The sequence below is a fragment of the Carcharodon carcharias genome, chromosome 15, assembly GCF_017639515.1.
Source record: "Carcharodon carcharias isolate sCarCar2 chromosome 15, sCarCar2.pri, whole genome shotgun sequence".
NCBI lineage: Eukaryota > Metazoa > Chordata > Chondrichthyes > Lamniformes > Lamnidae > Carcharodon > Carcharodon carcharias.
In genome coordinates, this window is record NC_054481.1 from 51,988,715 (window position 1) to 52,003,221 (window position 14,507).

At 43.4% G+C, this 14,507-nt stretch overlaps 2 protein-coding genes across 4 annotated transcripts in view; one reads left to right on the forward strand and one right to left on the reverse strand.

Annotated features, from left to right (window-relative positions):
• shmt1 (serine hydroxymethyltransferase 1 (soluble)) overlaps positions 1-5,873 on the reverse strand; it is a 29,102-nt gene extending 23,229 nt beyond the window's left edge. The window contains exons 1-2 of the mRNA XM_041206074.1: positions 5,811-5,873; positions 3,332-3,451 (exon numbers count right to left, since the gene is read on the reverse strand). Coding sequence (XP_041062008.1) covers positions 3,332-3,418 — 87 coding nt within the window. The 5' untranslated portion in view covers positions 3,419-3,451; positions 5,811-5,873. The remainder of the gene's footprint in view (positions 1-3,331; positions 3,452-5,810) is intronic.
• A 7,817-nt stretch (positions 5,874-13,690) lies between these two features.
• Positions 13,691-14,507, forward strand: part of zfand2a (zinc finger, AN1-type domain 2A) — a 40,458-nt gene continuing 39,641 nt past the window's right edge. Inside the window, exon 1 of one of the 3 annotated variants that reach the window (XM_041207069.1) lies at positions 13,691-13,851. The gene's annotated coding sequence lies outside the window, so the exon portion shown is untranslated. The remainder of the gene's footprint in view (positions 13,852-14,507) is intronic. The other 2 variants (XM_041207068.1, XM_041207067.1) reach the window with 2 other exon arrangements.

Here is a 14,507-nt window from a genome sequence, read left to right on the forward strand (position 1 = left end):
TATGCTGTGACTATGATCCCTCGTTGGCATCTTGGCCAGGAAAAATAGCCTCTCAGCATCTAACGCCAAAACATTTTGTTTTATTAAGATCACCTAAACTCTTCTCTTCTAAACTCCAGAGCATATAGTCCATTCAACTCAATCTCTCCTCATGTGACAGCCCCATCATCTGCAGAATCAATCTAATGAACCCTCGTTGCACCTCCTCTAAGGTAACTGTACTTTTCAGTTAAGGGGTCCAAAACTGACTACAGTACTCCATGTGTGATCTCACCAAAACGCCCCATATATTTGCAACAAGACTGACTTATTCCTCTACTTCAATCTCCTTGCAATAAAGGCTAACAAACAATTTGCCTTCCTAATTGCTTGTTGTACCCACAAGTTAACTTTGTGTTTTTTGTACAAGGACACCCAAATCTCGGAGTGTCATTTATCAGCGTCTCATTTCAAAAAAAAATATTCTGCTTTTCCAGTCTTCTTACCACATCATACTCCAGCTATCATGATCTTGCCCAATCACTTAATCGGTCTATATCCCTTTACAGCCTCTTTGCGTCCTCCTCATGCCTTACAAAGCTAGATGAGAAAGTATCATCAGCAAACTTGTATATGTTACGCTTAGTCCTCTCATCTAAGTCATTGATATAGATTGTAAACAGCTGAGGCCCGAACACATCTCTTAGTGCTCCACTAGTTACAACATGCCACCCCAAATATGACCCGTTATTATTACTCCCTGTTTTCTGTCTGTTAACCAATCCTCAATCCATTCTAGTATATTATCCCCAATCCCATGGGCCTTTAATTTGTGTAACAACCTCTTTTGTGGAACATTGTCAAATGCCTTCTAAAAATCCAAGCTTACTATGTCTACTGGTTCCCCTTATCTACCCTGTTGGTTACACCCTCAAAAAATTCTAATAGATTTGTCAAATATGATTTCCCTTGCATAAAACCTTATTGACTCTGCCTAATCATATTGTGATTTTTCTGATGCCCCATTAATATGTCCCTAATAATAGATTTGAGCATTTTCTCCATTACCAATAGGAGGCTAACTGGGGCTAAGATCAGCTCCCTGTATTCTCTCTCCCTCCTTTCTTTAACAGTGGGGTTACATTTGTTAACTTCCAACCAATGGGGGTCATTTAGGGAATTCTAGGAGATCAAAACTGACGCATCCATTATCTCTGCAGCCATCTCTTTAAATCCCTAGGATGTACACTAACAGGTCCAGGGAATTTGTCAGCTTTCAGCCCCATTAATTTCTTTAATAATTTTTATTTACTAATATTAATTACTAAGTTCTTCACTCTCAATAGACCCTAAGTTCCCCACTACTTCCGGTATGTTCTTTGTGTCTTCTATTATGAAGACTGATCAATAAAAATGTGTTTCAAATCTCTGCCATCTCCTTATTTCCCATTAGAATTCCTCCTGTCTCTGCCTCTATGGGACCCATATTTACACTGTCTTCCTTTTAGCATACTTACAAAAGCTCTTATAATTAACTTTTTATTGTTCTGCTAGTTTACTCTCATTCTATTTTCTCCCCTTTTTAAATCAATTTCTTGGTCAGCCTTCACTGATTTTTAAAACCCTTCCAACATTCAGGCTTGCTTCTCTTTTTTGGCAACTCGTAAGCCTCTTCTTTTTAATTATCCTTAACTTCCCTAATTAACCATGATTGTATCGCTTTTCCTGTGGCATTTTTATTCCTAAAGGGAAAATACATTTGTTAAGAATTGGGAATTATTTCTTTAAATCGTCACCATTGCTAATCTATATATTTTTAAACCTAAATTCCAATTTAACTTAACCAACTCACCCCTTATTCTGCTATAATTGGTTATGTTTACATTTAAGAGATTCAAACTTATTACATTACTCTCAATTTATGAAATTGTGTCATATTATGATCTCTCTCCTCTAGATAATCTATTAATAAAAGTATTAATTAACTCTTTGTCTTATTACACAATACAAATATTACAAATAGACTGTTCCCTTGTTGGTTCCTTGAAATATTATTCTAGAAAACTGATTCATAGGCATTCCATGAACTCATGCTTAAAGATACTTTTTCCAATAAGTTTACTCAGACTATATGAAAATTGAAGTCCCTGACAATTATTGCATAACCCTTGTTACATGCTCCTCTAATTTCCAGATTTATACTCTGTCCAGCACAATGGATATCCTTAGAATGCCCACAAAAACTACTTTAATGTTTTTTGCTGTTTGTTATTTCTTAGTTTCACCCATTCTGATTCTATACCTTGATTTTCTGGGCTAAGATCCTTTCTTTCTACAGCTTCAAATGATCCTTTATTACCCCACCTCCTTTTCCATTTTGCTTATCTTTTCTCAAAGTCACACACCCTCGAATATTTAGTTCCTAAACCTTGGTCACCCTCCAACTATGCCTCAGTAATGCCAACAGATGAAATGCATTCATCTCTTTTTGTGCCATGAATTAATCTATCTTAGTACAAATGCACCTCACATTCAGATATTGTGCCTTTAAATTTATTTTTTACTATTTTCCCTAATGTAGCCTTTGTCGCTATTGCCCTATGGCCATTGTTAAACTATCTATGCCTTTTTGACACAATCTGCTTGATTTTGCCCAAATCAAAATTCTGGTCTACGGCCTTGACTTTTCTCTTAAGACTTATAAATTTATCCAGATCTGAATTTTCCTACTCCCCTCCACCTCCAGCTTGTGGGTTTAAAGCCCTATCTACTCTATATTACATAGAATATACAGCGCAGAAGCAAGCCATTCGGCCTGACTGGCCTATGCTACTATTTATGCTCCACACAAGCCTCTCCCACCCTGCTTCAGATAACCCTGTCAGGATTTCCATTTTATTCCTTCCTCCTTCTAGTTATCTAGTTTCTCCTTAAATGCATCAATGCTATTTGCTTCAACCATTCCATGTGGTAGCAAGTTCTGCATTCTAACCACTCTCTGGGTAGACGCTTCTCTCGAATTCCTAATTAGATTTATTAGTGATTTTTTTCTTCTATTTATGACCCTAGGTTTTGAGCCACTCTGAAAACTCTCTACATTTATCCTAATGAACCACTTCATAATTTTGAAGACCTCTATTAGGCCAGCCCCCAGTCTTCTCTTTTCTGAAGAAAAGAGCCTAGCCTGTTTAGTATTTCCTGTTAATTTTAACCTCTCAGTTCTGGTAACTGAAAACTTCAAGTCAGTACTGCTTGGTACCCACAATGGGCAGTGCCTTTGCCCATTACAGTTTTAAGAAACAAGTCACTTCTTAAAGGAAAATTGACAAAATAATTTTACATTTTTACTTACCTCTGGATCATTGGTGCTAAGGGGTTCCACCAACATTGCAGTTTGGGATTCCCAGTTGTCTGAGGATTTACCAATGACATTTGCCATGATTGAAAATCTTTCTTCCGGTCAGGATTTCAGCTGCATTAAGCATAAAGGTGGCACAAGAAAAATGGAGCCTGGAGCTTGCTTCGGTCAACAACCTCAAAATTGCTTAATCGTCACTCTAAACAATGTTTCAACAATCCTGTATAATCATTTACAGATTGGAGACCAGCTCAGGATACACTTTGCTGTTGTAACAGTTGGACAAGAACCAAAGAAAAACCCACAGTAAATATTTTTTAGATGTCCTTTCTAAATTATAGAGTTCTACAACACAGGAAGCCATTCAGGCCATCATGCCAATGCCAGCTCACTGAAAATAGTTACCAACAAAGTTCTGTTCCGCTACACGCTTTCCCCTCTGAAATTCTTATTTTTAAAAAAATATTCATTCACTTTTCTTTACTTAAATCTTTTTATGGATTCTGCTTCCATCCTGAAATCTCTCCACCTCCTTTAAGACATTCCTTAAACCCTACTTCTTCAACCAAACTTTTGCGCACTTGTCCTAATATCTCCTTATGTGGCTCAGTCTCAAATTCGTTTTATAATTGCTTCTGTGAAGCTCTTTGAGATGTTTTACTACATTAAAGGCCACTATATAAATGCAAATTGTTATATTGAGTCTAGATTTCCTCAGCCAGACAGCAAGATGCAGCTAACAATATAATTTGAATCTGGCGGTAAAAAGTGGATATCAGAAGATTATTTCATCCATTGTAAGGATAGTCTAAATAAAGTGGGCATAAAAACTCCATTTGGAAAGACAGAGACTTGTTGAGTGAGATACAGCTACTCTGTAATTAATGATCAGGATGTATACTCTGACCAAAGCTCTGTCAATGCCACCTGAACCAGCAATTGAGAAATAAACAAAGAGTCTGCAAATCACATATTTGTTGACACTTCTTCCTTGTGCAAAAGCTGAGTAACCACACGGACAAGATTATGGGAGGCACAGCTAACTCATTATTTTAAGAGGACTACAGATTTCTCGATCTGTTGGAGCACCTATTGATATGCAAGGTAAATTTCTACTCGCCATGCAAACCATGTACTTTTTAGTCCTAAAACAAATTGTATTTATATAGCACCTTTAATGTAGTAAAGCATCCCAACGCACTTCATTCCATCTATTTCCACCTCGGTAACATCAGCCGACTCCAGCCCTGCCTTAGTTCATCTGCTGCCGAAACCCTCATCCGTGCCTTTGTTACCTCCAATCTTGACTTTTTCAAAGCCCTCCTGGCTGCCCTCCCATGTTCTACCCTCTGTAACCTTGAGCTCACCCAGAACTCTGCTGCCCGCTTCCTAACTCACACCAAGTCCCATTCATGCATTGCCCTCGTGTTCGCTGACCTACACTTCAATCCAATTAAACGATGCCCCAATTTTTAAAATGTGCATCCCTGTAGGATTTAAGCAGCATCTAGTTTCAAATCCCTTCATGGTCTCAACCCACCCTACCTCTGTAACCTCTTGAGCCCCAGCAACCCACTGCGATATCTGCGTTCCTCCAAATCTGCCCTCCTTAGCATCCATGATTGTAACCACTCCACCATTGGTGGCCGTGCTTCAGCTGCCAAGGCCCCAAGATCTGGAATTTCCCCTTGAAACCTCCCTGCCTCTCTCTTTACCTTTAAGACATTCCTTAGAATGTACCTCTTTGACCAAGTTTTTAGTCATCTGAACTCCTATCTCATGTGGCTCAGTGTCAAATGTTGTTTGATAATGCTCCTGCAAAATGCCTTGGGATGTTTTGTTACTTTAAAAGGTGCTACATAAATGCAAATTATTGTCTGTATAGAAGCGTAATCAGAGAAAAAATTGACACCCAGCCACACAACGAAATATTAGGATAGCTGAACAAAAGCTTGGTCAAGAAGTAGGATTTAAGGGGCATCTAGTTTAGGCTTGGGTGGATGATGGTGTAGACAACAGCTATGGGGCAAAGGAAGAGAGGGGTGCTCAAGAAGCCAGACTTTCAGGGATTCAGAGTTCAAATCTTTCATTGTCATTGCAAAGCTAGTAAGCATTACTTTTACAAACACAAGCAGCACAATGCAGAGTTGTAACAAACCCTAACTTAGGTCCTGTATAAGCTCACCAGCTGAAATACTGTTAATAATTGTTTCCTCCAAATCTAGTTTTGGTCACAAGGAGCAAAGTAACAACTAGAACTCAACATTTTGACACACTGCCCAACTGAAATTTGGAACAAAACGTGCTTTGTCTCAGCGCTCACACCCGAGCCTTCCAAACCCCATGTGTTCTAAACTGCTGTCACACTACATCAAGCTGCTTACTTATATTTTCAGCAACAGCCTTCATAACAGAAAGGAGATAAAAGCAAAAAACTGCCAATGCTGGAAATCCAAAACAAAAACACAAATACCTGGGAAAACTCAGCAGGTCCGGGAGCATCTGCAGAGGAGCACAGTTAACGTTTCGAGTCCGAATGACCCTTCAACAGAACTAAGTAAAAATAGAAGAGAGGTGAAATATAAGCTGGTTTAAGTGGGGGGGTGGGGGGGTGGATCAAGTAGAGCTGGATAGAGGGCCTGTGATAGGTGGAGATATTATCTAAGGAATATCTAAGATATTATCTAAGGAATGTGCTAATTAAGGGTAGAAAACAGGACAAGCAAGGTACAGATAGCCTTAGTGGGGGTGGGGTGAGGTGAATGAATCAAAAAAGGCTAAAAGGTAGAGATAAGACAATGGATGGAAATACATTTAAAAATAATGGAAGTAGGTGGGAAAAGAAAAATCTATATAAATTATTGGGAAAAAAAGAGGGGTGGGGAATTGGAAAGGGGGTGGGGATGGAGGAGAGAGTTCATGATCTAAAATTGTTGAACTCAATATTCAGTCCATAAGGCTGTAAAGTGCCTAGTCGGAAGATGGGGTGCTGTTCCTCCAGTTTGCGTTGAGCTTCACTGGAACAAAGCAGCAAGCCAAGGACAGATATGTGGGCATGAGAGCAGGGTGGAGTGTTGAAATGGCAAGCGACAGGAAGGTCTGGGTAATGCTTGCATACAGACTGAAGGTGTTCTGCAAAGCGGTCACCCAGTCTGCATTTGGTCTCTCCAATGTAGAGGAAACCATAATGGGAGCAACGAATGCAGGAGACTAAATTGACGGAAGTGCAAATGAAATGTTTGGGCCCTTGGACGGTGAGGAGGGAGGAAGTAAAGGGGCAGGTGTTGCACCTTCTGCGGTTGCATGGGAAGGTGCCGTGGGAGGGGACTGAGGTGTAGGGGGTGATGGAGGAGTGGACCAGGGTGTCCCGGAGGGAACGATCCCTGCAGAATGCCGCCAGGGGGGATGAAGGGGAGATGTGTTTGGTGGTGGCATCATGCATGTATCACCAGAAATTGAGACAGAGAGGTCAGGGAAGGGAAGTGTCAGAGTTGGACCATGTGAAAATGATGGTGGGGTGGAAATTGGAAGCAAAATTAATAAATTTTTCCAGCTTCTTTTCTGCTTCTTCCTTGAACAGAGGCCTGAACAATCCCCATCCACCACTACTCTCCTCCGTCTGGCTGAACTTGTTCGCACACTGAACAATTTCTCCTTAAATTCCGCTCACTTCCTCCAGATAAAAGGTGTGGCTATGGGTACCCGCATGGGCCCCAGTTATGCCTGTCTCTTTATGGGGTATGTGGAACATTCCTTGTTCCAGTCCTACTCTGGCCCCCTCCCACAACTCTTTCTCCAATACATCGATGATTACTTCGGTGCTGCTTTAAGCTCTCATCTGGACCTGGAAAAATGTATTAGTTTTGCTTCCAATCTCCACCCCTCCATCATTTTCACATGGTCCATCTCTGACACTTCCCTTCCCTTCCTTGACCTCTCTGTCTCGATTTCTGGTGATAGACTGTCCACCAATATCCATTACAAGCCTACCAACTCCCACAGCTACCTCGACTACAGCTCCTCACACCCCACTTCCTGTAAGGACTCCATCCCATTCTCTCAGTTCCTTCACCTCCGTCGCATCTGTTCTGATGATGCCACTTTCAAAAATAGTTCCTCTGACATGTTTTCCTTCTTCCTTAATCGAGCTTTTCCACCCACGGTGGTTGACAGGGCCCTCAACCGTGTCTGGCCCATCTCCCGCGCATCCGCCCTCACACCTTCTTCTCCCTCCCAGAAACATGATAGGGTCCCCCTTGTCCTCACTTATCATCCCACCAGCCTCCGCATTCAAAGGATCATCCTCCGCCATTTCCGCCAACTCCAGCATGATGCCACCACCAAACACATCTTCCCTTCACCCCCCCCGCCCCCCCACCCACCCCGGCGGCATTCCGCAGGGATCGTTCCCTCCGTGACACCCTGGTCCACTCCTCCATCATTCCCTACACCTCAATCCCCTCCCACGGAACCTTCCCATGCAACTGCAGAAGGTGCAACACCTGTCCCTTTATTTTCCCTCTCCTCACCGTCCAAGGGCTCAAACACTCCTTTCAAGTGAAGCAGCATTTCACTTGCACTTCCCTCAATTTAGTCTACTGCATTCATTGCTCCCAATGCAGTTTCCTCTACATTGGAGAGACCAAATGCAGACTGGGTGACCGCTTTGCAGAATGCCTTCAGTCTGTCTGCAAGCATTACCCAGACCTCCCTGTCGCTTGCCATTTCAACACCCCACCCTGCTCTCATGCCCACATATCTGTCCTTGGCTTGCTGCACTGTTCCAGTGAAGCTCAATGCAAACTGGAGAAACAGCACCTCATCTTCCGACTAGGCACTTTACAGCCTTATGGACTGAATATTGAGTTCAACAATTTTAGATCATGAACTCTCTCCTCCATCCCAATCCCCTTTCCGATCCTCCTTTTTCTTCCAATAATTTATACAGATTTTTGTTTTCCCATCTATTTCCATTATTTTTAAATGTATTTCCATTCATTGTTTTATCTCTACCTTTTAGCCTTTTTCGAGTCCTTCACCCCACCCCACCCCCACTAGGGCTATCTGTACGTTGCTTGTCCTGCTTTCTACCCTTAATTAGCACATTCCTTAGATAATATCCCCACCATCAACACCTCTTTGTCCTTTTGTCTGTGACATCTTTTGGTTATCTCCACCTATCACTGGCCCTCTATCCAGCTCTATGTATCCCACCCTCCCCCCTTAAACCAGCTTATATTTCACCTCTCTTCTATTTTTACTTAGTTCTGTTGAAGAGTCATACCAACTTGAAACATTAACTGTGTTCCTCTCCGCAGATGCTGTCAGACCTGCTGAGTTTTTCCAGGTATTTTTGTTTTTGTTTTGGATTTCCAGCATCCACAGTTTTTTGCTTTTATCTTTTTATTATAGTAACAAGAAGAATGTGCTCAAACCCCAGCAGCCAATCACTGACCAGCAGTATTGCAACCAGTTAGCGAGGAAATGTTATTCATTGCAACCAATCAGAGATCGAACGCTAGTCACTGAAGCCAATCAGAGACGGACATCTATTTACAGCCACCTATCAAAAAGAGAGCTGTATTGAACTGCAGCCCCTGTAGATGTGGGTGTTGATCAGGGGTGATATGAAACGGCGGGAGATGGTCATTTTTAAATTTCATCATACGGGATGTGGGCTAGGCCAGCATTTATTACCTGTGGGAGGTGCTGCAATTATGAATGAGCAACAAATGCTGGCCTAGCCAGCAACGTCCACATCCCATAAAATGAATTTTAAAACCCATTGCCTGGAACTTGCAGACTTGGGCTGATAAGTGGTAAGTAACATGCAAATGGAAAGGCTGAAACATTTGTAATCATGTTTAGTCAGAATAGTGCCACTGGTTGGAGTCCTACTTAACACAAACAAAGCTGTTTGTGGTTTTGGAGGCCCATTCTTTCAGCACCCGGATATCGCAGCAGGAGTTCCTCAGGGTAGTGTCCAAGACCCAACCACCTTCTGCTGCTTCATCAATGACCTTGCCACTTATCAGCCCAAGTCTGACTGTTGGCCAGATCTGGCTTCACGAGAGCAAAGACTGCTTCAGTATCTGCGGAGTTATGAATGGAACTGAACACTGTTCAGCAAACCACATGGGAGGAAGGTCATTGATGAAACAGCAGAAGGTGGTTGGGTCTAGGACACTACCCTGAGGAACTCCTGCTGCTGAAACCATGGGCCTCCAAAACCACAACCAGCTTCGTTTGTGTCAGGTATGACTCCAACCAGTGACACTGTTCTGACTAAAGATGATTACAAATGTTTTAGCCTTTCCTTTTGCATGAATGTGCTGGATTCTGCCATCACTGAGGATGAGGATATTTATGAAGCTTCCTCCTCCTGTTAGTTGTTCAATTGTCCAGCAGTATGTTTGGATGTGGCAGGACTGCAAAGCTTTGATCTGATCCATGAGGTTGTTTAACTCTGTCTATAACATGCTGCTTCTGCTGTTTAGTGTTTATGTAGTTCTGTTTTCTAGATTCACTAGGTTCGCACATCATTTTTAGGTTTGCTAGTGCTGCTCCTGGCATGTTCTCCTATACCCCTCATTAAACCAGGGTTGATCATCTGATCTAATAGTAATGGTGGAGTTAGGGATATGTCTGGCCATGAGGCTACAAATTATGGTAAAGTACAGCTCTGCTGCTTATGTCCCACAGTGTCTCATGGATTTTGATCATGAGTTTTGAGCAGCTAGATCTGTTGTGAATCTATCTCATTTAGCATAGAGGTAGTGCCAAACAAAATGATGGAGGGTATTCTCACTGTTAAGATGGGACTTTGTCTCTGCAAGCACTGTGCCAATAAGCATCACTCCTACCAATACTGTCTCAGACAAATGTATCTGTGACAAGTAGATTGGTGAGAATGTCGTCAAGTAGACTTTTCCCTCTTGTTGACTCTCTCACCACCTGCTGCAGGCCCTGTCAGGCAGATATCCTTCAAGATTTGGCCAGTTCCATCACTGCCACCAAGCCACTCTTGATGATGGGCATTTAAGTCCCTACCCAAAGTACATTCTATGCTCATGCTACCTTCAGTGCTTCTACTAAGTGGTGTTCAACATGGAGGACTACTGATTCACTAGCTGAGGGAGGGCAGTAGGTGTTAAATGGCAGGAGCTCTCCTTAAGCATGTTTGACCTGATGCCGTGAGACTTCAAGTGGTCTGAGGTAAATGTTGAGGACTCCTAGGGCCAGTTCCTCCTGACTGTATACCGCTTTGTTGCCATCTCTGGTAGATAAGTCCCACCGTGCCTTCAGCTACCAAAGCCCTAAGCTTTGGAATTCCCTCCCCAAAACTCTCCACTGCTCTATCTCTCTCTTCCTTGAAGATATTCTTTAAAACCTACATTTTTGACCAAGCTTTTGATCATTTACCCTGATAGCTTCTATGTGGCTTGATGTCAAATTTTGTTTGATGGCATTCCTGTGAAGTGCCTTAGGGCATTTTACTACATTGAAGGTGTTATTAAAAAATACAATTTGTTATTTACTATAATTGCCTGATGTCAGCCTGGCTGACCTCAGCCAGGGAACTACTAACGATTGTTCAATCACTCTGGCTCATTATTGGGACCTGGAGGGGGAGACCTGTCACTGGTGTGTCAACCTTGGCTCTGAGTATTGGTAATACTCTCATCTTCTCAGTTTAAAGCCCTACTCTAGAGACTTGAGGAGGTAATCAGGCTGACACTCCTTTGTAGTAATGAGTGCTGCTGTAATGTTGGAGGTGCCATCTTTTGAATGAGACAGTAATACCTTTCAGGTGGACATTAAGAAAACCCAGAGCACTATTCAAAGAGCAGGGTTAATTAATATCACTGAAACAGATGTTCTGGAAAGTGATCTCACTGCTGTTAGTGAAATCTTGCTATACACAAATTGGCTGCCATGTTTTCCTGTATTACAACAGTGATGACATATTTAAAATATTTGTTGTCCCTTAGCACTTTGGGACATCCTGAGATCATGGTAAGGTAATTGGTCATAGTCCGCAAAGTACCATTGGCATGCCTCGCCATTCAAGAGAGACAACTGTTATAACAGCTTGAGGGGCACCACTCCGCAAGTGTGGGGCAAGGTGAGGAAGCAGTCTTCCATGAAGTACCACAGCTGGCACAGGCATCGAGCCTGTGCCATTGGCATCATTCTACATCACACCCTAACCATCTAGCTAACTGAACTAATTCACTTCCACTAAGGTTATGAAACGCACAATATAAATACAAGTTATTTCTTCCAAGGAACTCTAATTTTTGGCTCATTATCTATCATCTTTCCAGTGAGAACTCTGATTCTTTCAGACTTGGCTCCTTATAATCTTGCAAGCCAGTGCTAAATGGGTGAGATGGTCCTTTCTCAATTTGTGACAATTTTACCAATACAATGAGCTAGTTAATCTCCAGCCATATTCCTATGTGCACCATGGGATCTCTCGCCTGTGCTCAAGTTCTCAGAGCTTAGCTCAGTGAGATGTGCCTTTTCAGTACTAAACAAAAACAGAATTACCTGGAAAAACTCAGCAGGTCTGGCAGCATCGGCGGAGAAGAAAAGAGTTGACGTTTCGAGTCCTCATGACCCTTCGACAGAACTTGCGTTCGAGTCCAAGAAAGAGTTGAAATATAAGCTGGTTTAAGGTGTGTGTGTGGGGGGCGGAGAGATAGAGAAACAAAGAGGTGGAGGGGGGGGTGGGGGTGTGTGGTTGTAGGGACAAACAAGCAGTGATAGAAGCAGATCATCAAAAGATGTCAACGACAATAGTACAATAGAACACATAGGTGTTAAAATTAAAGTTGGTGATATTATCTAAACGAATGTGCTAATTAAGAATGGATGGTAGGGCACTCAAGGTATAGCTCTAGTGGGTTTTTTTTATATATAATGGAAATAGGTGGGAAAAGGAAAATCTTTATAATTTATTGGAAAAAAAAAGGGAAGGGGGAAACAGAAAGGGGGTGGGGATGGGGGAGGGACCTTACGACCTAAAGTTGTTGAATTCAATATTCAGTCCAGAAGGCTGTAAAGTCCCTAGTCGGAAGATGAGGTGTTGTTCCTCCAGTTTGCATTGGGCTTCACTGGAACAATGCAGCAAGCCAAGGACAGACATGTGGGCAAGAGAGCAGGGTGGAGTGTTGAAATGGCAAGCGACAGGGAGTTTTGGGTCATTCTTGCGGACAGACAGCAGGTGTTCTGCAAAGCGGTCGCCCAGTTTACGTTTGGTCTCTCCAAACATTCTGTTTTTGTTTTGGATTTCCAGCATCCGCAGTTTTTTTGTTTTTATCTCTGTGCCTTTTCAGTGGTGTGTAGACTGCATGTCAGGTAAATGGACACTTGTGAATCCTTTGGTACTTTCGTTTGAAAACTCTTAAGCATTGTGATCAGTTTTATACATATCAGACACTGGCTGACAATATAAAATTTATATATTAAAATTCTTATGGTATGGCCAACTCTTGCTGGTCTGCTCTGGCCAATATTTATTCCTTGACCTTCTTCATTAAAATAGATTATGTTGTCATTTATTAAACCTTGCTGTAAGTAAATTGGCATTCACATTTCCTACATTACAACAGTGACTACTCATCAAAAAGTACACTTGCTGCAATACACTTTGGGACATCCTGAGGTTGTAACAGGCGCTGTGTGAACAATTTATTCATGCTTTCTTTTTAAGAGTAAGACTTGTTAATATAGTGGCTTTCACAACCATTAGCTCTTTACAAACAAGGAAATACTTAGGAAGTGTAGCGATACCATCAAATAAACAATGACAATGCATCTTTTCAATTAAATAATTGTAAACAATGACAGTGCATTTTTCAATGCAATCGTAAAAATGACTACTTTTTCTCAATTATATTATCATGACACTTCCTTTGTTTCTTTCTTTGTTAAAGTCAACTATTGAATAGAGTATAAGTTAAACCATAACATTAATGAGGACTCGAAACGTCAACTTTTTTCTTCTCCGCCGATGCTGCCAGACCTGCTGAGTTTTTCCAGGTAATTCTGTTTTTGTTTGGGATTTTCAGCATCCGCAGTTTTTTGTTTTTATCATAACATTAATGGTGTAAAGTGCAACCTATCGCTTTCAACCCATATGTGAATACTTGTTACAATCCCCCTACTTGGGGAAGGGGGTTCCTAGTACTACACCATCAGGCCTGGGAACCAGTTTCTATGAATGAAATCCCGGCCGCTCTGACTCATCGCTGATGTAATCGGTGTTGGACATCACAAGACGTCTTACGTCATCGATACGCGACCATAGAATTACGATTACGCCTTTTGAAAGAAATAAACGCGAGAGGTGGAGACTTTACAAGGAAGCGGAGGGAATATTGGGGCGAGAGAGAGTGAAGCTACTGCATCTATATTTAGGCCGGAGCTATGACATCATCAGGTCGCGCCGGCAGTGAAGGGCGGGGTCGGCAGCAGAGCTCGGGACGGAGAGAGCGGCGGAGACAGAGGTAAGAGGGCCCGGCGGGTTGGAGGAGGAGGAGCAGGGTGGCGGCGGGGGGCCAGGGAGGGTGAGGAGGATGAGGGCCGGGGAAGATGAGGAGGAGGATGAGGAGGGTGGCCGGGGAGGAGGATGAGGAGGGTGGCCGCGGAGGAGGATGAGGAGGGTGGCCGGGGAGGAGGATGAGGAGGGTGGCCGGGGAGGAGGATGAGGAGGGTGGCCGGGGAGGAGGATGAGGAGGGTGGCCGGGGAGGAGGATGAGGAGGGTGGCCGGGGAGGAGGATGAGGAGGGTGGCCGGGGAGGAGGATGAGGAGGGTGGCCGGGGAGGAGGATGAGGAGGGTGGCCGGGGAGGAGGATGAGGAGGGTGGCCGGGGAGGAGGATGAGGAGGGTGGCCGGGGAGGAGGATGAGGAGGGTGGCCGGGGAGGAGGATGAGGAGGGTGGCCGGGGAGGAGGAGGAGGAGGGTGGCCGGGGAGGAGGAGGAGGAGGAGGAGGAGGATCAGGAGAAGGATGAGGAGGAGGGCCGGGGAGGAGGAGGAGGAGGAGGGTGGCCGGGGAGGAGGAGGAGGAGGAGGAGGAGGGTGGCCGGGGAGGAGGAGGAGGATCAGGAGAAGGATGAGGAGGAGGGCCGGGGAGGAGGATCGGGAGGAGGAGGAGGGAGGAG